The sequence below is a fragment of the Ochotona curzoniae genome, unplaced genomic scaffold (genome assembly GCF_017591425.1).
Source record: "Ochotona curzoniae isolate NIBS_2020 unplaced genomic scaffold, NIBS_Ocur_1.0 contig_2723, whole genome shotgun sequence".
In the NCBI taxonomy this organism is placed as follows: domain Eukaryota; kingdom Metazoa; phylum Chordata; class Mammalia; order Lagomorpha; family Ochotonidae; genus Ochotona; species Ochotona curzoniae.
The window spans coordinates 23,510,276-23,536,587 of NW_024465573.1; the positions used below are offsets into that span (position 1 = coordinate 23,510,276).

At 39.3% G+C, this 26,312-nt stretch overlaps 1 protein-coding gene across 2 annotated transcripts in view; it reads right to left on the reverse strand.

The window, feature by feature from the left end:
* The window catches only part of SIK3 (SIK family kinase 3), a 214,000-nt gene that overhangs the window by 94,394 nt on the left and 93,294 nt on the right, over positions 1 to 26,312 (reverse strand). For both annotated transcript variants that reach the window (XM_040976992.1, XM_040976993.1), the window contains exon 2: positions 1,679 to 1,795. In XM_040976992.1, coding sequence (XP_040832926.1) covers positions 1,679 to 1,795 — 117 coding nt within the window. The remainder of the gene's footprint in view (positions 1 to 1,678; positions 1,796 to 26,312) is intronic.

Sequence of the window (26,312 nt, forward strand, 5' to 3'; positions counted from 1 at the left end):
GAAAAGAAAAAATATGTCATCCTTTGTACTCCAAAGCTTTTGTTAATTATTAATGTTCTTTTTGTTATTAAAACTTTTTAGGAGCTCCAAAAGTGCTCTTTTCTATACAGTTATCTGTATTTGTTCATATTATACATTTGAGCAGACTGACCTGAAAACTACCCTGATACCATACAATTCACCAGCTAATCACTCTGGGCAGTTTAGAATATCTCATTTATAATACTAGTTGCGAGAAAGCAAAATTCAAGCGTAAAAAAAGCCAGGGCTAGAAAGACAAAGATTCTTATAGATTAACAAAGCCCTGAGTAACAAAGGTAAATTTGTGGAATTCAGTTGTAACATTCATATCTATAAATTTATCCCTTCAGATTAGTAAGCCTCAGCCCCTCCACACATGACTTACTATAAAAGAGGATATCAAGCTCATGCAGTCTACCAAGCTAAGAAAGAAGCCAAGGGACAGATACAGGCCTTCAGGCAACACCAGGAAGCCTTCAGAAACTTGTTCCTGGGGTAGGTATTTTCAACTTTCAGTTTGAGAAATTTCACAGATCTGCTCTTGCTGACTTAATTCACTTCATTAATGTGAGCAGCAGATGCCAGAGAAGATGCTAAAGCTGTAGCTTTAACCACACATCCTAAAACCCCAACATGTTTCCCCTCCTGCTGTAAAAGTAAAAGGCTACGGGAGCTTGCCCACTGTACTTTGAGTATGCTTTCTCTACTCCTACACATGGTCCCATGTCTGGACCAGAAACAATTTACTCCAAACTAGTAACAGTAAATGCAGAGTGGGTGGCCACTTCCTTCATGAGGAGGATATGGCTGTTCTAGTAGAAAGCAGTGAGCAGAGTGGGCCCTGGACAGGAGCAGAACTCCCTGCTGCCAATGCACTGCAATTTGAGAGGCACACAGCCCTAATCTCTCCCAAAAGATTTCTCCTACTAGCTTGCTAAAGCAAGGTCCCCATCCCTGCTATCTGGCTTGAAATTTCAGTCCTTAGATTTATTGCTTCTGTAGTAAACTAGGGAATCATTTTGTGACGACATGAAATATACAAGTATCTAGCGATGGTAAGAAAGTTAAAATCGAAATCTCTACAATAGTGTAGAATTCATCTGTTGATGATCAAAATAATTAAATGCTACCTTGGAAAAGACAAGGGCTCTACAAGACTAAAAAAGTAGTTTTAACTAAGAAGTTATACTTAAAATATTAGAATTAAAATATTGTAATTCATAATGTTATTACAGAAATTAATATAAATACATATTTAATGTAAATAACATTATATTCATCTTGAGCTTTTTGTCTCGCAATAGTCTCTTGTTCTTTGGGTTTCAATCCTGATTAAGAATCTGACCTAAATAAATTTCACCATCTTCTGAATAATTTTTCTGTGAAATTCTTGCTATCAGAAGCATCAAATTTAAGCTCTAACTTGGTATGGCAGACCTCACTAGGAAATAGCCAGGGAAAACATGAAAACACTACCAGGTACTAAGCATGAATATAGAAGGGTGAGGAAGAAATGTGGACCAAAATATACACACACAAACAAACACACAAAAAGTTGCATTGTTCATCCATCCTCATTTTCTTCCACAGCAGCCAGAGACACAGCAGACCATTCTGAGTCCCTTTTAGCCAATTACCACACAGCTAGTAACCCTACCTGGTATAGCCTGATGATATGGGGGTGGCAAAGCATCTTCATAATTTGAACTTCCCGAAAAATCTTCTTCAAGTTTTCTTCATCCAGTTGGGTTTTATCTATGATCTTGATAGCGACCTGACAAAAGAAGAAGAAAATTTACTCTAATGCATTACTAATAGAAATTTAAGGAGGAAAATTAAAATCGCTTGAAAGCATATTCTACAAAATACAAGCTGCCAGCATTTTATTTATAAAACATCAATGAAGAAAACAAATTTACTCTCTTAAATAGCTAAAAAATGGACTCAAAGCAAGTTACCCATCTTCGAGGAAAAGACTTCCATAGCTAATGGGTCTCTACCACTTCTTTTCTTTTTGCCATTTCTTAAATTGCTTATATAGTAAAACCCTGCATGACAAAACACTTCATTATTCCCTAGATGTGGTTACTGTCTGGGTCAAATCATGCTCCAATGCAGAGAATGAGTACAGGAACTTTCATAAACATGAAGCTTATACCCTAAGCACATGATTTTTAGTAAGCCTCTACTAGAACTTTCAATGAGGTCTCCCACATCTCACGACATGCTTGAAGAGCTCAGTAAACAATTGGTGAAGCAGCAGCAGTGGCAGCTACTATATAGTACATGCTTATTATGTGGCAAGTATAATAATAATGCTTTGTGGGCACTAACTCATTTGAACCTCGCAACACCCGCCTTATTACTACACCAACCTTGTTTTATATATAAAAACAGAGGGACACATGTGACAGATCCAACATTGAAAGATCCAAGTAGTCTAGCTTTGCAGTCAAATTCTTAATAGTGATGTTAACAAACGTACACTGCTGAAGCATAAAACACAGCCTTCCATTTTGCCCACATGAAGATACCCAGTAACACATATATTTTAAAACACAAAAAAGAAAGCAGTTAGTCTATGAAATCTAAACTGCCTAACCATTCTCAGTGAAATGTTCAAAACATTTGTTTTATCTCAAAGTACCTCTAAAATTCAGTTTCATCTTTTTAATCAGTGTACAACTGACATTGGTTAGATGAAGGAAACTTTTGTCATCTTTGACTGCTAAAGTTCTAAGACTCCACTCATAGAAGAAAAGAAAACTTACTGAGGAAAAAGAAAAACTGGGGAGAAATTTTTAATGCTGAATATGTTTATTTAGAGAAAGATTACACTGAATCACACAAGTTAGGTGATTCAAATGTATGAATAATTACTATCCATTAACTTTATTAAGGGGCAAGCATTTGATGGTAACATTTGATGTTACCATGTGGGATGGCCACATCTTATGCAGGACTTTTTGTGAGTCCCAGCCCCTCTGCTGGAGGCAGCAGATGACAGCTCAGCACTTGGGCTCCTGTCACCTAAGGGAAATCTGGATAACAGGCTCCTGGCTTTGGCCTGGCCTGCCCCTGGCTATCATGGGCGTTTTGGGAGAAGGACCAGTCAAGGCTCAAAGATCTCTGTCTCTTAGCCTCTCAAATTTTTTTTAAATGAAAAAGCATAAATAAATTTTAAAGAACTTTGAGCTGTTTCAGGTGAGGGGTAATGAGAGAAAGGCACATGAAAATAAATTCCGCTCCATTCAAAAAGTGTTTAGCCCTGCCTAACAATAGAGAGATGAGACGAAGAGTAGGCCATGCCTAATAACAGAGATGAAATGATGTAGGTATATCCAGAACAACAAAGATTAATCAGGCACAGTCTTAATTTCAGAGTTTATAATCCAGTAGGGGAACGAGATGCATAGAACAGATAACAACACAGTTCCAGATGTGTAATCCATCAAAGTACAGAGGCTGAAGTCCAACCTTCTCCCAGAAGAAAAGACACAGACATAAGGAAAGACCCTGCAAAGAAAGCACAATTCAACAACTTAAAAAAATTGCGGATAGGCAGAAAAGAGGATTGAGAATTTAGTGAGGGGTACCAGTGAAATCGCTAAGAAATCAACTGCTTATTTCTTTTTCCTAACTTTTGAACCACATGACCACTGACCACACTACCAATTCCATTTCTCGTCATTCCGGTGCCAGATCACATGTAGGACTTCAAATCTTTCTACTGGTCGGGCATCTGCTCTTCTCGAGGGACAGCTCACAAAACAACACAAAACAGTTGTGGTGCACGATGTTTCTTTACAGAAGGATACATGAATCTTATTTATTATTATTAACATCTTACATAGAAATGTATGCAGTGTACAGAATGCGTTCATATCCACAACAAGCTTTGAACACTTGGAGACATATGACCAAAGTGGAACTTTCAAACAGGTGTGCTGGAAATGGGCTATGACTGATAGAGCTCATCTCCTGTCTCAAGAAGCTTCATTTGTTTAGAACAAAGGAACTATGTCATGCTGGTGGAAAATTTGGAAAGCCCCGTCTAATACTGAAGGCAGAGGTGGGGCAGGGGAGGAAGGGGCACAAGGGGACAGAGAGCAAAAACTAAGGATTGTGCCCAACATCCTTTCCCCTCACCCATGCTCTAGTAATTGATGGTTTATACACAGTTCAGGGTATAGGAAAGCAGACTTCATACAACTGACCAATTAATTTTTAAATTTGCATCTTTTCACCCCTAAGACAAGAATATGTCCATACTTTAACTGGGAGAATCCCTGATTGCCACTGACGCACTCTCACTCTCACATGTACTCTAAAGCAATCAACATTTGACAACAGTAAAAAGAAAGTTAAACCAACCATCTATGAGAACCAAGTCGGTTACTAAGATCTTATACTATATACCATGTAACTAATAAGTCTATTAAATTTAATAAAGATACAAAGGTACACTATTGATTTTACAGTATGCATATCTGATTTCACATAAACAAAATGTGATCCCACATACCAATTCTTATCTTTTCAGAGAAAATTGCATTAAGAATTAACTTCTTCATACAAGGTGATACAGAATTGGAATAGATTAACATCAAGCGAGGCATTTAACCTAGTGATGCAGATGCCACATTCCATATTAGAGTCCCTGGTTTCAGGTCCTGTGCTCCAGACTCTATGAGGTTCCTGCTACTACACACTCTAGGAGGCAGCAGGTGATGGCTCAAGTGGTAGGGGTCCCTGCAACAACATGGGAGACCTAGACAGAGTTCTAAGCTTCTGGTGTGGTCCTGATTTCAGCCTTTGCAAGTACTTGGGGAATGAAGCTGTAGGTAGGTAGGATACTTGCCGTTTATTCCCCTCATCCAACCAATCAATCAATCGCTTCTCTCTCCTTCAAAAATAAAAATCTATTTTCTATCTATCTGTCAGTGATTCTTCAGATACCAAAAGACACTCAAAGGAGCAGTTGTATAAAGCAACTAAAAGACATCACCAGGGCCCAGCACCGTAGCCCAGTGGCTAAAGTCCTCGCCTTGATAGCGTCAGGAACCCATATGGGTGCTGGTTTTAATCCCAGCAGCCCTGCTTCCCATTCAGCTCCCTGCTTGTGGCCTGGAAAAGCAGTTGAGGACGGCCCAAAGCCTTGGGACTTTGCACCCCCGTGGAAGACCTAGAAAAGCATCCGGGCTCCTGGCTTCAGATTGGCACAGCACTGGCTGTTGCAGTCACCTAGGGAGTAAATCATCGGATGGAAGATCTTTCTTTCTCTCTTCTTTCCTCCTCTCTGTATATCTAACTTTCCAATAAAAAACAAAAATAAATCTGAAAGGAAGGAAGGAAAGAAGGAAGGAAGGAAGGAGGACAGGACAGGACAGGACAGGACAGGACAGGACAGGACTGGAAAGGAAAGGAAAGGAAAGGAAAGGAAAGGAAAGGAAAGGAAAGGAAAGGAAAGGAAAGGAAAGGAAAGGAAAGGAAAGGAAAGGAAAAGGAAAAGAACACTGCCAAAGCAAGGGCTCTGGAGTGAAGTTGCTTGGTCTCAAAATCTTCCAACTATCACTTAGTGTGTAACTTTGAACCAGTTACTGAATTTTTCTGTGGCTCTTTATTTACAAAATGCAGGCAAAAACAGAACCTAGTATAAAGGACTATTGGGAATCAACTAAGCTAATGCATGTAGCCTGCATAGAACAACGCTTGGGATACGGTGAACAGGCAGTACAATATTCTCTTCTCCAATGATTCCTATTTCAAATTTTTTCAAAGGTATGATGTGCAGGAAAATCGACTGTGCACAGAGTTGGTGCTATCCAGTTCCAGGCATCCACCGGGATTCTTGGAACACATTCCCTGTGGACTGGCGGGTAGTGATGGGGAGAACTACTGCATTCATTAATTACAGGTACTCCTGCTATTCTGTTTTTTCTGGAATCAAGTTTAAGCATGCTTTAGCAAGAACTAGATTTGCTTCATGAAGCAATATAATACAGGCCCTGAAACACATCAATTCATATTCCAGGGGCAAGTCGGGGGGCCAAGAAACAAAATAGCTAACAATTTGTGGGCAGATTTCAGAACCAACTGGTTGCTGCCAGCTGATGTGGGAAGAACATGGAAGGAACAGAGCTTTATGGAAAAAAGAAACGCATTCCATTGAAAAAAGTCACACTGAGCCACAGAATGGAACCCACAGCTAGGCTTATGAGCTGTGCCAGACAGAGAACAGCCTGCCTCTTCCCAGCCCATCCCTACCCCAGGCAGTAGCACCACTGCCTAATATACCACTGAACAAGGAAGAGAAGTTCCTATGGATGAGCTGCAAACTGGACAGTGGAAGTTTTCTAAAAAGGGAGAATACCAGTGGAACAGAGAGACTGCTAAATAACAGAGCAGGTAACTGGCACAAAGAATTGCTTTGAGAACACTGAAGAGATTACAGAGCCTGACTCACACTGACAGACTACTGGGGCTACATGATCAAGGTTTAGACTAAAGTAAGCACTGGTTTCTTGAAAAGTTACATCTGTTCATAGCACAGGTAAACTAGGAGACAGACAGAAGCTCTCCAAGTATGTTTTAGATTGGGCCTGAGAATTCGTGAATCACAAAATTGTACTTACACATGAAAATTTTAACAAGCAAGCAATTCCAACACATTATCAAGAGATGATGTATTTTCTAGATTTGCTTCTACTTAGAATTAGTTTATCTTACAAAGACCATGATTTTTTTAACAGACACTCTAATATTAACCAAGCATGACATTGTTTTAAATATGTTGAAAATAGGTAAGCTATGAAAGTTCTTAACAATGTCCCTACAGAAGACACTTCCATTTGATAAATTCTTGTTAAATTATCATATGGTAAACAAAAATTACATTCAGATTAAGCCAAAATGAAAGCCACAGTTCTTCACTATTCATTCTAGAAGGGGGAAAGAGCCATTTTCCCCTTTAGTTCTCACTTCTAAAAACTGTAGTTCCTTTAATTCATACATCAATATTTTTTTTTGCAAGCATAGCAAGGTTTATAGGGAATGAAATGAAAAAAACTAGTGACTTTTTTTCACAACAGGCAATAATTCATTGACATATTCTAATAGCACATTCATGGACAAGATAAGGTGATAGAATAAAACCTAACAAATCAGGGAAAGTTCAGCACTGAGATCTAAACAAATTACCCTTCTTCCTCACCATTTCCCATTAAAAATAAGTACTCAAAGTGGGGACTCGAGGATATGCTTTGACAAATCTACAGTTTTATACATACATACTCACAATCTAGAAAGAAAACAGAGACCACGAGTGCTAAAACTCTCACCAAAATAGAAGCAGCATTCCTTTACACTGGTATGCATATGCATGTCTAGTAATTTCATTGAATAGAGTAAATGGATATATTCTTTTAAGAAACAAAGAAAAAACATTCGGATAGTTTGGGTGAAAGTTTACTTTTTCAATATACTCTCAGGAGAAAAAAGCAATGTCCTTAAATTTAGAGATAAACATTTTGCCATTGTGCATTTTTCAGCAAACTTATGTTCTTATATTAAATTTCTGTTGCAAAATGCTTAATCTCTATTACAAAGCTTATCTACTTTAGATAGTCACCTCAGCTCTGGAAGCATTTTACAGTTTCAATTTCAGTGACTACTGATCACTTGAAATGTGGCCAACCCTCCTCCTCCCTTACATAACACTCAATATGAAACATTTGCTAGTGACCAATTCCCTGAAATGACAGATCCTTTGGGAAGTGCACAAAAGAAGACAATCTTGTGACTTTCTTTTTGGTTGCACACAAAAATACAGTCTGAGAATCAGGCACCAGCACTTGTATAAGAGCATGAACAGAAAGTCCTTAAAGACTATCCAACTTCACACTACAGAACTTCTATCAAGGTTCTGGTATTTGGAAACTTAATGTTGGTTCATATGTTCGGAGGCTGCTTCACTTACACCCTCTTACATGCCCACTTTCCCTGTAACATCCACTGAATAGCTTAGCACGGACCCAACATGGAATTAAAGCCCCCAATTGAACAGAGTAACATGTATCAGGACAGTGGCTGCCAGTTGAATCTGCTAGCCCAGTCTCATGTATTTAGGGACTATCTAGATCTGAATTCAAGTCAGAAGTACCCAACATTTTGTCTTTTAGAATCCAATAAAAGCTTCAATGTACATTTAAAACAGTCATACATAAGAATCTTTGATTTCAAAAAATGAAATCCAATGGAGGAAACAACTGAGAAGGCTGCAATGAGGGGCAGAAATGATGGACTTCCTGTCCCTGGTTTGTAAATGAGGAGTGTGAGCCAGCAGATCTCCAGGGTTCCACCCAGGTGATACCCAAGACTCCATCCTGAAGTTCACTTCTACACAGGCTAGGCGGCCTGACCTGGATGAAGCTTCCTCACTACTTTGTGTCAACAATTTGAAGTGGAACATACTTCTATGATGCAGGCTAATTCTACACTAATGTACCATAAATGTGAAACAAACATTAGATCTAGAAGACACAGTTCTTTAAAAAGAACATAAACTATTTCACTGATTTATTTTATATTAATTACTGAGAAAATGATGCAGTTCGGACATACTAAGCTAAATAAAATGTCATTTGAATTAATTTCACATGTTTCTTTTTACATTTTAAAATATGACTACCAGGTCGGGCATTGTGGTGTTAACAGATAAAAAGCTATTGCATGTAACACCAGTATACCATGTGGGTCTAGTTCATGTTCTGACTGCTCCACTTCCCTTCCTTGCTAATGGTCTGGGAAAAGCAACAGAAGATCAAGTACTTAGGCTCCTGCCACACTTGTGGATGACCCAGAAGAAGCTCCTGGCTCTGGCTTCTGCCTGGAACAATCCTGACTGTTGTGGCCAGCTGGGGAGTGAATCAATAGACGGAAGATCTCGATCTCTTCTCTCTCTCCCTCTCTTGTTTCGCCCGTCCACCTTTCAAATAAGTAAATCTAAAACTATCTTAGACAACGAAGTACCCGGCATTTTATAGGTGGGCAGCTGCGATTTATCTTTACTTCTCTGGGCTGCTTTGAATGATCAACATGAAATAGTACAAGCAGCTACAATGTCTATGGAATAAAGAGTGAAGATCCTACTCAAGAAAATACACCACGAAAAATACATTAGTTTTGCAAATATTTCTAAGTTGGAACATGGCATATTACACATAATTAATAAATGGTATCTGAAACAAAGGAAATTTTCTGGTAATTACTTGAAATTCAAGGCACAAAAGGGAAGTTTTACAGACAGAAAGGAAATGGCCTCTCAGTTCCAATAATTCCCATCTAGTTAACATTCACCCTCTCAGAAAACAGAAGTCCCAGGGCTGTCTCTAATAGCACAGGCAGACAGCTCAGGCGAAGCAAGATTATCATTGCTGCTAACTTGAACAAAGCGCCAAAAACATTTTATATGGTTTATAGAATATTAAACCAAGCAAACCAAGCCTCATTCTGTAGATTTATGGCTTAAATGACTCAGGTTAAAAATGTGTAATTTTTTAAGAAGAAAGAGCAAAAGAAAGGTAGAAATCAACTATTTATAAAATATTGCAAAATAACACTATTCTATTTTCCATTTCAGTTATTCATTTTAGATTGACAGTACTGCAGAAGATATTTAGAGATATTTAGAATAAGATATTTAGAATGGGATTGATGGCTTAATTCTAATGTTAGAGAAAAATATTGGAGAAAGTATTAAATCACAAAATAATAACTGCTACAGAAATATTTTCAAATAAAAGTAAAATAAGTAGAAGCCATTAGTCCACAGAACAATTTAAAAGTTACCACGAAAAGTTAAGCTATCAAGGATGTAGATACGTAGCGAGAGAACTTGACAATGGGGCCTGCCGTGAAGAAAGCTGAATGAATTTCAAGATGAATGTTCTTAATGAAGTACATACTATCCTTTCCTGGGGTGTCAACTCAGGTCAAAAAAACACAGACTCACAGAAGGACTGTGCTCTTCCCAAGGACAGCCTTTAGGAAGCAGCTTGTGTACAGTTAAGTACATTTACTTATAGCAGCACTTAGAACACTCAACAATTTTTAAGGCATAGATAACAGTTGCCATTTTAAATTACTTTTACTTATATGAACACACTCCTAGGAACTAACAATACACATGCCGTAGCAGGAGGTTGAGTGAACCGAGGAATCATAACAATTGAAAAACTACCCTCGGTTTCTCTTTTTTCAGCATCTCCCAACTACTTGACAAAAAGATAAAAAACAAAACAAAACAAAACAAAAAAAAACAAGAAGTAATCTCCATTTTTAGATAGCATCTTAACCTCCTTGTTTCTCAACATTTACTTGTCATGCTTCCCTAGATGCCAGGAATGGGAGCTGCCTGTCAACACAAGCACCTTTGTCAAACTGTGTCTTTCATCTGAATTACTGTGACAAGGATGATCTTTGCACAAGTCAGCCTTCCAGCACCCATCAGGAACACACCAGCTAGCTTCAGAAGAGCTTTCCTAACTACAGCTGCATGCCACCAGAGCTGCTAGTTTCCCCTTTGGAATTCCACTGAAATGGGAAATTTTGTGTAATACATTTTTGTGTTACTCTGGCTTCAGTGACCTTTTTACATGTAGTAATCATCACATTTTCAAGTTAAATACATTTTATTTCATGATGCTGATGCGTGCTTGTATTTCAGTGGAGACTAGTTCAATTCTACAAGTTAACGATCAAATTCCTCATATTTGTGTTAAAAGAAGCAGGGGCATTGTTGGAAAGGCAATATTACTATAGAAAAAAATTGATAAATTACTATTATTAATTAGACATAACCACATTACACATTTGAAAGTGTCAGGCCCAGCGGCGTGGCCTAGTGCCTAAAGCCCTCGCCTTGAATGCGCCAGGATCCCATATGGGTGCCGGTTCTATCCCGGCTGCTCCACTTCCCATCCAGGTCCCTCCTTGTGGCCTGGGAAAGCAGTTGATGACGGCCCAAAGCCTTGGGACCCTGCACCCACATGGGAGACCTGGAGGAGGTTCCTGGCTCCTGGCTCCAGATAGGCACAGCATCAGCCGGTGCGCTCACTTGGGGAGTGAATCAACGGACAGAACATCTTCCTCTCTGTATATCTGTTTTTGTAATAAAAATAAATAAATCTTTCTTTTAAAAAAGTGTCTACATGAAGTATAATAACTGAAGACGACTGCGGTTTCCTTTTGCAAGATTACACACATCCTAAATAATGCCTTTGTCTGACAGTCCTAAGTTGACAATGGAGAATCTCAAAAAGCTGCTACTGCCATAGTTTCAAGGATTTTTAAACTATTATAACCAAGTCAATTCACTAAAATATTAAATGCAATTAATGACAGTTTAAAAGGTTTGGATTTTTTTGTTTTTATAGATTTCTTTATGTAAAAGGAGAAAGAGAAACTTCCAGAACAGTGGGGGGCCAGGCCAGGGGGAAGCCAGAAGCCAGGAACTCCACTCAGGATGCCCACATGGGTGAGAGACACAGTCCACAGGTCATCACATGCTACCCTTCAGAGTGGATAAGAAACAAAGCAGGCTCCAACTCCAGCACTTCAGACGGAACATGGGTATCCCAAGCACGGGCTTAACTATTATGGCATAACACCCACCCTATGCTTGTCTGTTTCTAAATCTCCATTACAAACACAATTTAGGCAAACAGCAACCTATTACACTATCTATGGGGCCTCTGTTTCTTCTCATGATAATACTGTTTAGAAGCAAAGTGATAGGACTGTTAATTCACTGCCAAAGAATCTCAATCTGAAAACATCAGAAAACATTTCAGTTAATATAGCCATGGCCCATGTCTATGTTTTTTATTTTATTTTAAATAAATAACAAACCAGAATCAGTGTGTTGATGCAGCAGACTAACCCCATGCGCTGTTGGCCCCAGCATTCCACATGGGCAGCAGTTAGTGTCCAGTGCTCCACGTGTGGTCCAGCGGTTTATGACCTGGGAAAGGAGTGGAAGCTGGCCCAAGTCCATGAGACCCTGCACCTATGCAGGAGATGTGAAAAAAGCTCCTAGCTCCCAGCTTTGGATCAGCTCAGCTCTGGCTGTTGCAGCCATCTGGGGAGCGAACCAAAGGATCGGAAAGGCCTTTTCTGTCTTTGTCTGTAACATATTTCAAAAAAATGAATAATTAAAAAAAAAGTAACTGACCACTGAGTTATGTCATCCTGAAAAATCACAAAGAGCAAGTTATGAAATGAGAAAATGGAGTGAGGATGTAGCGAGCCGGAAGGAAGTAAAATATTAATTGGTAATAACACTAATGAAAACAGTTCTTTTTTAAAGTATTTGTGAATTTTCCTGGGGACTCTGGGTCACAGATTTCATTAGAGATGCAGCTAGCACGCTTTGAAACAAAGAAGAAACTCCTCAAACATTCTCAAAGCACAAGGCTAGCACTGTGGCACAAAGGTGCATTTAGGTAAGCTGCTGCCTGCACCGCCATGAAACTCACCCACCAGACTGTCAGTGTGAGGCCCGCTGCTGAAACACCACGGAGAGCAATGCAAGGCGGCCAGCGTGTCCGAGTCCCTGCACCCACGTCCCCGTGTGAGTGACCCAGATACAGTGCCTGCATTGTGACTGTCTAGGGAGAGAAACAACAGGAGAAAGATTCGCTCTCCCCTTCTCTCTCTCTTTTTCTCTGCCTCTCCCTCTCTATAACTTTGCCAGATAGATAGATAGATAGATAGATAGATAGATAGATAGATAGATAGATAGATAGATAGAGTTCGAGTAAAAAATGAACATGTAATAAGGAGTTCAAGGTAAGAAGGATGCAAAAGCTATCATAAACCAGGATTTTTTCATTCCTAAACAAAATCACATAAAAACTCTAAGACATGGCGGGGGGCAGGGAGGATTGGTTCTGTTTAAACTTGAGAAGTAGGTTCACAGAGGGGCAAAATTTCAAAACTTAGGGCTCTAGCAAATACGTTGGAACTCACTGGGAAAGCAAAAAACGCAGTGCAGGAGGAGCTGGGACCCCAGAGTTTCTGTCTGAGAAACGTCTATGACCTTCAACAAGCCACTTTTTATCTCTCCAGTCCTCAATGTTCTGACCTAATAAATAAAGTATGCCTGTACATGAATTGAAGGCAGAGTAACCAAACAGGGTTCTCACCCTGCCAGGTGCTGAAGAGAACTCTGGCAGATTCTTGTTTTTCATTTTTTAAAAAATTATTTAGTTACTGATTTTTAAATTCCAGGTTCATTCACTGGAAATAAATCAGAACTGTTGGTTAAATAATTCAATCCTGAGCAATTCAAGCCACTTAGGTTTTACAGTTCTAATACCTGACCAATCATAAAATAACAAACAAAACGATATATCCATCACTTCTGAAATAATCTCAGTAAACAGGTGTGATTTTCTTACTTAAACAATAAACACATTGATGTAAAGCAAAATACCACTGCTTACCTAAGAAGGCCTTAGCATTTGCCACTAACATTGTTCACCAGTGGGAAAGTCGGTGCTAAGATCACTACACAGCAAATTGCATCAATATGAATTTCCAACCCAACAGAACAATAATGGAGGCGGAATTAAATGGAATGTGATACAGATTACAATAAAATCAAACTTATATTAACCATAAATACAACTTAACTAGAAGGATACTAAAACAGAAATCAAATTCAAAAAACATCCCAATTTGACTATTTCCATCATTTCCATCACTAGAAGCAACTGAGAAATGAGAAAGCTGAAGTCTCCATTTTCATTTAATATCTTTATAAAATATATTTTTTAAGATTTACTTATTTTTATTGGAAAGGAGATTCACAAAGAGAAAAGCCCTCTGTCCATGAATTCGCTCCCCAAGTGGCTGCAATGGCCGGAACTGAGCTGATCCGAAGCCAGAATCCAGGAGCCAAGAACTTCTTCCATGTCACCCATATAGGTGCAGAGTCCCAAAGCCCCGGGCCATCCTCAACTGCTTTCCCAGGTCACAAACAAGGAGCTGGATAGGAAGTGGCGCAGCCGGGATTAGAACTGACACCCATAGGGAATCCTGGCACATGCAAGACAAGGACTTTAGCCACTAGGTTACTGTGCTGGGCCTTAAAATATATATATGTAATTATTATTAGATCAGTTAATTTCAGCAGGTCAAACACAAACATAGTAAGAATGGCCAAAATATATTGAAGTCTTACTTGTGCCAGTACAATGTTTGCTTTTTAAACCTTTTGTAATGAAAAATTTTAAATATGTGTAAAAAGAGAAATATTAGCTTCAACAATGATTAACATATAATCATGTAACTATTTCAAAATGTAGCTCAAAAGCTGTGCTGTTTTTGAAAATATAACCTATCATACCATTACCACACCTGAAAAAAAAGGCACTCAGTTCTTTTCTTAAGATTTTATTTTTATTATTTTTTCATTGGAAAGGCGGATATACAGAGAGGAGAGACAGAGAGGAAGATCCTCCGTCCGATGATTCACTCCCCAAGTGAGTGCAACGGCCGATGCTATGCCAATCCGAAGCCAGGAGCCTCTTCCAGGTCTCCCACACAGGTGCAGGGACCCAAAGCTCTGTGCCATCCTCGACTGCCTCCCCGGGCCACAGGCAGGGAGCTGGATGGGAAGCAGGGCTGCCGGGATAGAACCAGCGCCCATATGGGATCCCTGGTGTGCAAGGCGAGGACCTTAACCACTGCGCCACTGCGCCGGGCCCAAAAGCACTCACTTCTAATCCATATGTTATCAAGTAGATATTATTATTATTAATATTATTCATATATTTTATGTTTTCTGAGTCACAACCAATTATGTAATTTGGCTAGTGTTATAAAGTTCAAAGCATCAGAGGCAGAATTTGAGCATGGGTCGTACAGCTCTGGAACGTAAGCTTTTAATCACACTACGCTTTCCTGCTTCTCAGGACTAGGCTTTATGGTAATGACTTCTCAAATGTAAACACACATAAGTGGCTAATAAAGGAATGAATAATAGCATCAACTTCAGCAAAATTTTAACACAGGGAAAATCTATCATAAAATCCCATATTATCCTAATGCTTTCTTTATCCTCTGCTGGTAGACTCTGTTGAACATCTCTACCCATCTTCATTTAACCTAATGACAATTACTATAATGTTTGTTCTTTTCAAGACAACCAGTGCTATTGGGTTAAACTGATATTTGAATTCTAGTCTTTAATTTTCATCAAGATAGACTCAATGGATGAATCCTTCTCGGAATTAAATATTCTCGACAGAAGCAATATTATGTGTGGCATACAGACCCTAAGGTGACTGGCTTACAATGATTCCCACACACACGTAATGACACATGACTTTGCAGGACACTCTTCTTCCCCTCCAAGCAGAGCTGGAGGGCTGGGTGAACGAAGCAGCACATTCAGAGACCGCTCTCAGGAAAAGGAACTTTGGATGGTCTCAAAGACCTGCAAGCAGCCCCTCTAACAAAAGAAAGGAGCTGGAGCAAAAGCTGGAATCGTCAACCCTAAAGCCATATGAAAATGAACTCTGCCTCTACCTGGAATGATCTTAGAAGTGAATTCTTTCCCATTTGAAGCTCCAAATGAAAATACAGTCTACCCAACATTTTGAGTACAAGGAACTTGGCTATGCCATTCCAGGACTCATGGCACAAGGAAATTGCGAAAAAACAAATATATTTTTTTAAAAGATTTATTTATTTATTTATTTATTTATTTATTTATTTATTTATTTATTTTTATTACAAAGTCAGATATACAGAGAAGAGGAAAGACAGAGAGGAAGATCTTCCGTCCAGTGATTCACTCCCCAAGTGACTGCAATGGCCAGATCTGTGCTGATCCAAAGCCGGGAACCCGGAACCTCTTCCAGGTCTCCCACACAGGGTGCAGGGTCCCAAAGCTTTGGGGTGTCCTCCGCTGCTTTCCCAGGCCACAAGCAGGCAGCTGGATGGGAAGTGGGGCTGCCGGGATAGAACCAGCACCCATGTGGGATCCCGGTGCATTCAAGGAGAGGACTTTAGCCACTAGACCATGCCGCCAGGCCCACAAATACATTTTTTTTAAAGCTGTTTAGTTTGTGTTAAGTTGTTACACAGTAACAGAAAAGAGAGCCCTTATGGTTTCTTATGATGCAGATAACTCACCTCCTAGAGATTTTAGATGAAAGAAATATCTTCCATAATTTATGGCTCAGATTCTAGAAGTTTCAAGCAGGAGTTCATGACATGTGAACGGAACTGAACTCTTTTCTGAGAAAAAAATTTGCCCTACTTAGCAGTATTCGGCCACACCTTTTCTGTGTAAACATAGGTAAGCACTCTAAAAAAGGAAAAAGTGAACATGTCAAGTTTGTTAGTTTATAGGACAAAAAGTTAACTTCTGTCAACTTCAGGGAGAAAAAAGAAACTGTTGAAAGTATGTGCATCTAATGAATTCCTTCCAGGATAGTACAGGAGAGGAGAAAAGAGTAACTTTTTGGTGGAAAAACCTGACAAACATTACCTCAACCAAGCAATCAAGGTGAAATCTACAGTAATAAAAGCCTGTTGACAGTGTATGCCCTTGGTCTGATGTGATAAGAATGGCTCTTTACCTCTGTGGTGTTATTTTATGACATCAGCCCAATCATGACAGACATCAGACAAGTTGCAACTGACAAACATTCCACAAAAATGCATTACCAGCACTTCTCAAAACTATCAAGATCCTTAAAAACATGGAAAGCCTAAGAAACTGCCATCACCAAGAAAAGCCTATGGAAACATATATATTATATCCTGGAAAAGATCTTGAAACAAAAAAAGTAAATTAGGGGAAACAAAACTTAGAAATATGAATTTTAGTTAATAGCATCAGTACTACTCTGTTAATTATGACTTTTAAATTAGCATATTAACACAGCAATAACAAGGAAAACTACATGTCGAGGATCTGTGAAATCTATTGTATCTGCAACTTATCTGTAAATATAATGCAATTACAAAAATAAAAAGTGCTTGGCACAACAGTTAACATGCTACTCAGGATCAGACTGGAGTTCATGGGTTGGAGTGTCTTGGCTTACCTCCTGACTCCAGCTTCCTGCTAACGCACAGCCTGGGAGGCAGCATGTGATGGCTCAAGCACCTGGGTCCCTGCCACCTGTCACACTTTTGTATGTGGATAACAACTTTTTCCTGCACTGCTTGTTAAAAAGACAGTTCTGGGCCCCAGCTCGATAACCCAGTGGCTACAGTCCTCGCCTTGCACAGGCTGGGATCCCATAGGGGCGCAAGTTGGTATCCTGGCTGCTCTACTTCTCTTCCAGATTCCTGCTGTGGCCTAGAAAAGTACCAGAGGATGGCTCAAAGCTTTGGCACCTAGCACCCATGTAGGAGACCCAGAATAAGCTCCTGCCTCCTGGCTTTGGATCAGCTCAGCTTAGGCCATTGCGGACATTTGGGGAATGAACCAGCAGATGACAGAACTTTCTCTGTCTCTTTTCTCTGCTAAATCTGACTTTCCAATAAAAAATAAATAAACAAATAAAATCTTTCTTTAAAAAGGAAAGAAAAAAAGACAGTTCTTTCTCCGTTGAATTGTCTTGGCATCCTTGTCAAAAATCAAACAATCAAAAGTGTATAAAGTTATTTTTTTCTGAATTCTCGAATCTATTGTATGCAGGCCTCTTCTTTTCCCAATACCACACCATCTCTTCTGTTTCTTCATGCTCCAGCTAGTGACAATCATCCTTATTCCTCAAGGAAGGTTGGCATTCCTTGCACAAAATAATGGGCTTAGGAAAGTCATAAGCAAGAACCAAACACAGGATCAGGACCCGAAAATGCGAATTCATTGTGGAGTTTTAGCAACTGTTTATCAACAGAATTAGAACAATTTCTGTATAGGAGGAATTTTTAATTTTGTTAGCTATTGCATAAACTGAATATCAAAAGCTAATTTTGCATAATCAAGAACAATTTGGGAAAAAACAACACAGAAGAATAGAATTAAATATAACTGGCACAATAACTAAATAGGACGCCCAGCATTCCTATCCCAACTACTACTCTATAAAAAGGACAGGTTTTAAAAATCAAACAGGGCCCCCATGTTGTGGTGTTGCAGGTTAAGCTGTCATCCCAGATTACAAAGTCAGATATACAGAGAGGAGGAGAGACAGAGAGAAAGATCTTCCGTTCAATGATTCACTCCCCAAGTGACTGCAACGGCCAGTGCTGCACCAATCAGAAGCTGGGAACCAGGAACCTCTTCCAGGTCTCCCACATGGGTGCAGGATCCCAAAGCTTTGGGGTGTCCTCCACTGCTTTCCCAGGCCACAAGCAGGCAGCTGGAAGGGAAGTGGAGCTGCCGGGATAGAACCGGCGCCTATATGGAATCCTGGCACGTTCAAGGTGAGGATTTTAGCCACTAGGCCACGCCGGGCCTGGCTCCTCTGCTTTCAATCCAATCCCCTCCTAATGTGCCAGGGAAGGCAGCAGAAGACAGCCAAGTGCTTAGGCCACCACCCTCACCCCATATGAGAGACCTGGAAGTAGTTTCACGCTCCTAGCTTTGCCCAGGCCCAATGCAAACCACTGTGGCCCTTTTGGGCATGAACCAGCAGATGGAAGATCTCTTTCTCTATCTTTCCCTTTCTAATAAATAAGTCTTTTTTAAAAATATTAAACACATAAAGTGAAACAATTAAAAATAAAAACCAGCCATCATGACAGTATAACAGGTTAAGTTACAGCTTCTAATGCCCACATCCCACATCTGTGTGCTCCCTAGTGTTACATCTTAGATAGGCAAACTACTGGGTTCCTACCACCAACATGGGAGAGCTGCTGACGTTTTGGGCTTTGGCCTGGCCCAGTGTGGCTGCTGTGGCCATCTGAAGTGGGACTAATGGATAGAAAATCTTTCTCTGTTTCTCTCTGTCTGCTTTTCAAATACATAAAATAAACCTCAGAACACCACACACAGATATTTTTTTTCTTTATTTTCCCAAAGCCATAGTGTTTTGGGATATGGCCAAACATTTCCAGATCAGCAAACATGCAAAGATTTCAAGTAAGTTCAAGTCTGTCCATCTATAAGCGGCTCAACCGTGAAGAAGCTTCTTACATATGTAAGATGGATGAACTATAAATGACGCTTCAGGGAAGAATACAGGGAGTTCTGGCCCATGTATACCAAAGGTCCTGTTTTTTAACCAAAAAGGGGTGAAGAAAGCTGAAGTTTCTTTTTCCTCTGGGGTGTCCTCCAAAAGTAGGTCAGATCCATGTGTAATCACTGGGTTTCATATTCCTTCATAAAATGAAGAGATGTCAAGACATGGAGGTTTTTCACTAACAGCAGATTGAGGCTAGGGTAGAGGCAAGAAGAGAGACTCTGCTGTTGATCAAAAATAAGGAAAGCCTGAAAATATCTTAGACTTAACAGTAAGTCAATGGAACAATAGGATAAGAGGCCTATTTCTCATGCTAAGGCTACAATCAGGGAACTTCAGCTTGTGGCTGAATTTCCCTAACTCCCTTTTCTTCCTAGACATATTCCTTACTAAGCAAGATTCATAAAAGGAAACTCTGGAATGGAGGGCAATTCAAAATATATTTGCTGAATATATTTTGAACACACGCCAAAAGGTTAATTAGGAACTAGCATTTACATCACCAAATTTGTTTCCTTAGAAAGAGACTCACTGCATGGCTCCCCTTCCAGCAAAACACTTGTAAAAAATTTATTGTGAAAAAGTCACACACAAATCCACAGTGTGAATATCCGAGGAAAACCATCACTCTACAGTTATCCCTTTGTATGTTAAATAATTTTGTCATATACGTATCTTCAAACAACATATCTCTTACATTTGCCCATTTAAAAGCAATATACAATACTTCCAACATTTTGATTTAATATTTACAGTAGTTCTCTGTGAAGATGTGCATAGTGGTATTCACTCTGATAGTCAACCTTATATGAATACAATTGTATGTATTCCTTTACAATTGCCAGACACTTGAACAGTTTAGATTTTATTTATTATAACTAGTCTTTCAAATATTCATACAGAAGACACTAGAGACTTGAAAACAGCAGTGTCACTTATATATCACTTGATGAAGTGAAAAATTTTTTTCCAAACTAACTGTAACCAACAGTGGGACTGTTCTTATTGGCCCATATTTCCTCCCAATAGTTGTTATTTTAATTTTTCACAGTCTATTAGGGTAGGAGAGGATCAAATATTTTCTCACTCTTTTAACTTCCTTATTAGTTAATAAAAAAAAGTTGAGGATCTCTCCCCATATCTATGGACCATGTGTGTCTGCTGTGAAAAACTTCATGATTTTTCTATTTGCATTTAAAAATTATTTTTTTTAATTTGAAGTCATTTTAAATTTTGAATAAAAAATTGTCAGTACATCTTTATTCAAATGTGACTTTTATTTGTTCACGTTCTTTATGGTTCTTCCTTGATTCAAGATAAGCCTTTTTTTGTTTTTTTGAAAGGCAGAGAGACAAAGACATACACAGAGAAAAATGGAGATCTCCCATCAGCTGGTTCACTATCCAAACGTTCACAACAACCAGGACTGGGCCAAGCTGAAAGCAGAAGCACACAATTTAATTCAGGTCTCCGAAATGCATGACAGAGCCCCAGACACTTGAGACACTGTCTTCTGTTTCACAAAGTACATGCACATTGATGGAATCCAGAATCAGAAGCAGAGCAAGGATTCAAACCCAGACACTAATTTTGGGATTTGGATTCCCCAAGTGGTTTCCTAACTGTATCAGTGTCTACACCTTTATTTTTAGGTAAACTTTTATTGAACTATGATATGCAAACAATCTGAAGAACTTTATGCAACTGAAGTTCTTGATTTTTACGATTGTAAAGGGATCCCAGATAAAAAGAATGAAAACCACTAAATCAAGCATATGTGGTACTTTCTCATAGTTACTACCCTTAAATCTCTCACATGATCCATCTACATCTTTAACTGAACCAAATTCTGTAAGTTCATTCCAAATCTACTTACCATGCAATTCATTATAATTCACTCTTGCATCCTATCTAGTCAGTATCTGTCCAATGCTCTTCAATTATGATTTTTATTTATGTAAGTTCTACTGGAACTAAGTTCCTTTGCAATTTCCTCATAAATTTTGAGTCTCTTCATCATAGTCTTAATTCCTTCTTCTATTTGTTTAATCATCTGAGGGTGTGTATTTGGCACAGTTGTTAACTCACTACTTCAAGTCCTGCACTCCATATCAGTGTATCTGGTTCAAGTCCTGACTCTTCTACTTCCGACTGAGCTTCCTACAACAATTCACCCAGAAAAGCAGCAGGTGATGGATGCCCACAAACTTCCCAAATGGCTGCAGCAGCTGAGGCTGGGCCGGGACTCCCATGTGGCCAAAGCACCCCAAGGACTTATGCTATCTGCCACTGCTTTCCCAGGCCATCAGCAGAAAACTAAATCAGAAGTAGAACAGCAGGAAATCAAATCAGTACCCACATGGCATACTGGTGTTGCAGATGGCAGCTTAATCAGCTATACCACAATGTCGAACCCTTAAAAGATTAAAAACAAAACAAAACAAAAAAAAATTTGCAGAGGCCAGCATCATGGAGCAGCAGGGAAACCTACCAGCTGCAATACCAGTATTTTTCATGGGCGCTGTGGAATCAGTATTTTTCATGGGCACTTCTGAATCAGAAGTGGAGCCAGCTACTCTAGTTCAGTTACATGCTGATGGTCTGGGAAAAGCCATGAAAGATGATACAAGTGTTTGGGCCCCTTACTACTCATGAGACCCAAGATAAAGCTCCTGGCTCCCATCTTCAGCCTGGCACAGCTCTGTCCATTCTGATCATCTGGGGAATGCACCAGCAAATGAAAGGTATCTTTCTTTCAAAGTAAATAAATGTTTGAAATATCTGCACTATTTATGAGTCTGATGGTTGCCACTGCTGTTCTATTTATCTGACACTGTGTAAAAACTACCACAGGGTGGCCCAACAGCAGTGGCCTAGCAGCTAAAGTGTTTGCCTTGAACACACTGGGATCCCATATGGACGCCGGTTCTAATCCCAGAAGACTGGCTTCCCATCGAGCTCCCTACTTGTAGCCTGGAAAAGCAGTTGAGGACAACCCAAAGCCTTGGGATCTTGCACTCATGTGGGAGACACAGAGGAGATTCCATGTTCCTGGCTTCAGATTGGCGCAGCTCTGGCTGTTGTGATCACTTGGGGAGTAAATCATCAGAAAGATATTTTTCTCTGTCTCTTCTCCTCCTCTCTGTATATCTGACTTTGCTAATAAAAACAAATAAATCTTAAACACACACACACACACACACACAACCACAGGGGCCAGCGTGGTGGCTCAATAAGCTAATCCTCTGTCTCCAAGTATCAGCTCTCCTCACCTCGCCTCACCTCGCCTCCCCTCCCCTCTCTTTTCCTCTCCCTCCCTCTCAACTCTCTTCTTTGTACATCTGCCTTTCAACTAAAAACAAAAATTTCAAAAACTACCACAAAACTTAGCGGAGGAACACAAGAATCATTTATTTTACTCAGAAATTAGCGATTTGTTTAAGCCTTTGAGCAAGTTTCTGCTGGCTCCCCGTGGTGTTAAACCCAGTTCCTTTCCGTAGGGCTCTCTCTCCTTAAACCCAGTTCCTTTCCATAGGGCTCTCTCTCCATGGGCTTCTTCATAGCATGGCAAAGATACTAGGAATAGGTATCCCGACAGAATTGTGAAGAAATATGTGGTATTTTTATGGCTTAGCCTCATAAGTCACATATCATTTTTGTCACATTCTTTTGGTCAAAGCAGTCACAGAGGTCTGCCCAGGTTCAATGGAAGGAGACAGAGACTCTTTCTTAAATGGTACAACCGCAGTGTTCTAGAAGAAGCCAATATGTAGTCATATTTAAAGATATAATCTGTCATCTCTGACTTAGCTGCCTATTTTCTTGAAGAAGCTCACATCTCTTGTAATTTCATTTATAAAAGTCCTTTATACAATATGTTCCTACAGAGACAGCAATCCATTCCTCCCAGCTGCTGGAGATCACAAGCAAACAGGAATACTTCAAATAAGTTTCAGCTTACAGATTTTTCTAAGTAATTTTTTGGGACACTTTTCCCCTACCTCAATCCAGATCTAAGATGCCAAATAGGCAAAACTCTGAGCTTAGGAAACTTTCCCTCAACTTATCCACTAAGGAATTTGTCCCTCTAAACTATTTGTTTTAAAGATTTATTTGGTTATTTTTATTGGGAGGGCATATACACAGAGACAAGGAAAGAAACAGAGAGAGATCTTCCATCTGCTGGAAGTTTCCCAAATGGCTGCAGTGACCAGAGCTGAGCTGATCCAAAGCCAGGAGCCAAGAGCTTCTTCCAGGTCTCCCATGTGGGTGCAGGGTGCCAGGGTATTGGGCCGACTGCTTTCCAAAGCCACTGGCAGGAAGCTGGATGGGAAGCGGAGCATCTGGGACGTGAACTGGCATCCGTATGGGATCCTAGCACAAGCCAAGGTGAATGCTTAGCCACTAGGCATTTGCATAGAGTCTACAATTTGTTGCTCCAGGGTCCCAGTTCTATCTGAAGCAGTCTCCAATTCAACACCCCAAAGCTTTGGGCTTTGTCTTACAAGAGCAAAATTTTATATATACTTTATATGCAGTTACATATTTACATATTTTTCCCTTACCTAGCTTCAGTAAATGTTCTGATCAGAAGATATTCCTCTGCATATCTGATCTACCATATTACTAAAAAATAAATTACTCATCATTCAATTAAAAAAAAAATTACTTACTTGAAAGCCAAAGCTGGAAAAACAGAAATAGGGAAAGGGCCAGGAGGGAGGGAGGGAGAGAGGGGGAGAGGAAGGGACTGGTAAGAGAGAGCGCAAGCACACACTCCCATCCACTGGTTCATTCTCTCTATATCTGCAATGGCTGGGTTGAGCCAAGTCAGAGCCATAAGCCTGGAACTCCATCCAGGTCATGCACTATGGTGGCAGTACCTAAGCACTCGGGCCATCTTCCCACTGCTTTCCCTGGCACATTAGCAGGGCACTATAGCTGAGGCAGAACAACTGCAATTGGCACCTGCACTCATATAGGATGCCAGCATCATAGGTGGCAGCTTATCCCTCTGTGCCACAATGTTCACTCCTCATCATTCTGTTTAAGGTATTTCATTTTATTAAAAAAATAAAGGAGGAATAATCTGAGAAATGCACTGGTATTTTTAATAGGTATGTACAAAAATATTGTCACTCAGAATGAAATGCTTTGGAAATATCCTGAATTAATATACCCTTTAAGTAAATTTACAGAAATTCATACTTATTAGTGACAATAACTTCTATCTAAGATCTTATTTTTTAAATACTTTTGAGATTAGTGACCCTATGCACATGTTAAATGTGATTTGATCCTACCAACAGTCCTGCCTCCAAAACAAGAGAAAATGTCCTTAATTTAAAGAAAACACAAAGGTAAAACCCTAACAAGCCGCTTCTGGAACCACTGCCCATCATTTTTTAAAAATAATAATAAGTGGAAGGCAAAGTCAATATAGCATAAAAACAGATAAATTCATATTCTGCTTGGTAAAGTGAAATTAAGTATATCTAATATCCACACACATTTCTTCAAAATAGATACTCTTACTGTAGGTTTTTTTTTTAATTAATCCACAGTAGCATTCAAGAAAAAGCTGAAAACTGCTAGAATAAGACCCTGTAAATGTAATAGCTCCTTGCGTGCTAAAAAGCAATGGCTACAAATTACCACATTCCCCAAAAGATGACAGCCAAGTTTTTATATCCCAGGGGAGAAATAGCTCTAACGGCTAATAGTTGGCACTGCTGGGAAGCTTACCAACAAGTTACTGAACAGACCATGCATTGTTCTTCATCTCATGTAATATGACCTTTCCAGCTCAGCCTGCTGAACATCACAGTGGTCCATGAGGAGGGAAAATCCACATGGAAGCAAATTTCAAAATGTGATTTACCCTATAGGCAGTCTGCTATTTCTAGATTCTTCATCCTACTTTGCTCCACCCCTTTCTTGGTCATAACAGAACTTGGCAGATGTTAGAATTTGCTATGTATAAACTCTGGAGCCCAGATTAGAAAGCTCAGCAAAGTATGCATTTAGAGCTGACAAAAACGGCTGCTTTGTGTACTGGCTTGGATTTGCTAACTTAGGATATGCATGTTTTCAAGAATGTGTCTAAGACCATTGAAATTTACAATTTCATATCACACACATCTTAACTAAGGCTTGCAAGTATTCTGAGATCATCCATCTCTCCATACCAACAAAATATCAAGGCTATTATGCAATTTGTGGCTTCTTCTAATAATTGAAGGAATTAATGGCTTTGGTTACAAACGTTAGATGGTTTTTACCCTGAAATATTCTCCCAATCTTGGATCTTTGTGTGTAGAATTCTCAAGTACCAGTTACCACAATTTCAAATAGACACCTGCAAAAGGGTCTCTTCATTTTTGTTTATAGGAAAACTTTGAAAAGGTATTCTGTGAAAGAGCCTGCAACAAAATTCTCCTATTGCATTTCTCAAACTAATAGGATTCGTTCATTCTATATTTAACTTCATACCTTATTGCAAGTTGTTTTTCTTATATGAAACCAAGTGTTAGGTATCACAATGAGGTGGAATACATTCAGCTTAATGAGATATTACCAAGTTTAAAAAGTTAAATCTGCAGGAAGTAATTGCTTGACCCTAATTTTTAGCAATCTTAACATGCAGATTTGGGAAACAAAGTTACATCCTCCCATTTAGGCAATGTAAATCTAACCCATAAGATAGTAATAAAGTTTTCCATTTGGATAATGAGGTTATTCATACAAATTAATTATAGCCTAGAAGTTAATTTATCATATTAGTTGAGTTTACCCTTTTAAATCAATATTATGCTTGCTGTCCATTACTTAACCTGCTTTAGTCTGTTTCTTAGACCTCCATTTGTTCACTTGAATCTTTGAGAAAAACTTTAATGCATGTCAAATAAAAAACAAATAAGAGACTTAACCTTGTATTTATAAAAACAAGAAAACTAGGTTTTTCTTGTTCAAGAGTTCACATTTACTTAGGGCAATAATAAACAAGCATAAAGAGAAGCTACTACTTTTTGTAACTTACTGTGTTTTTTTAAACCGAATAACACAATCTTTCAATAC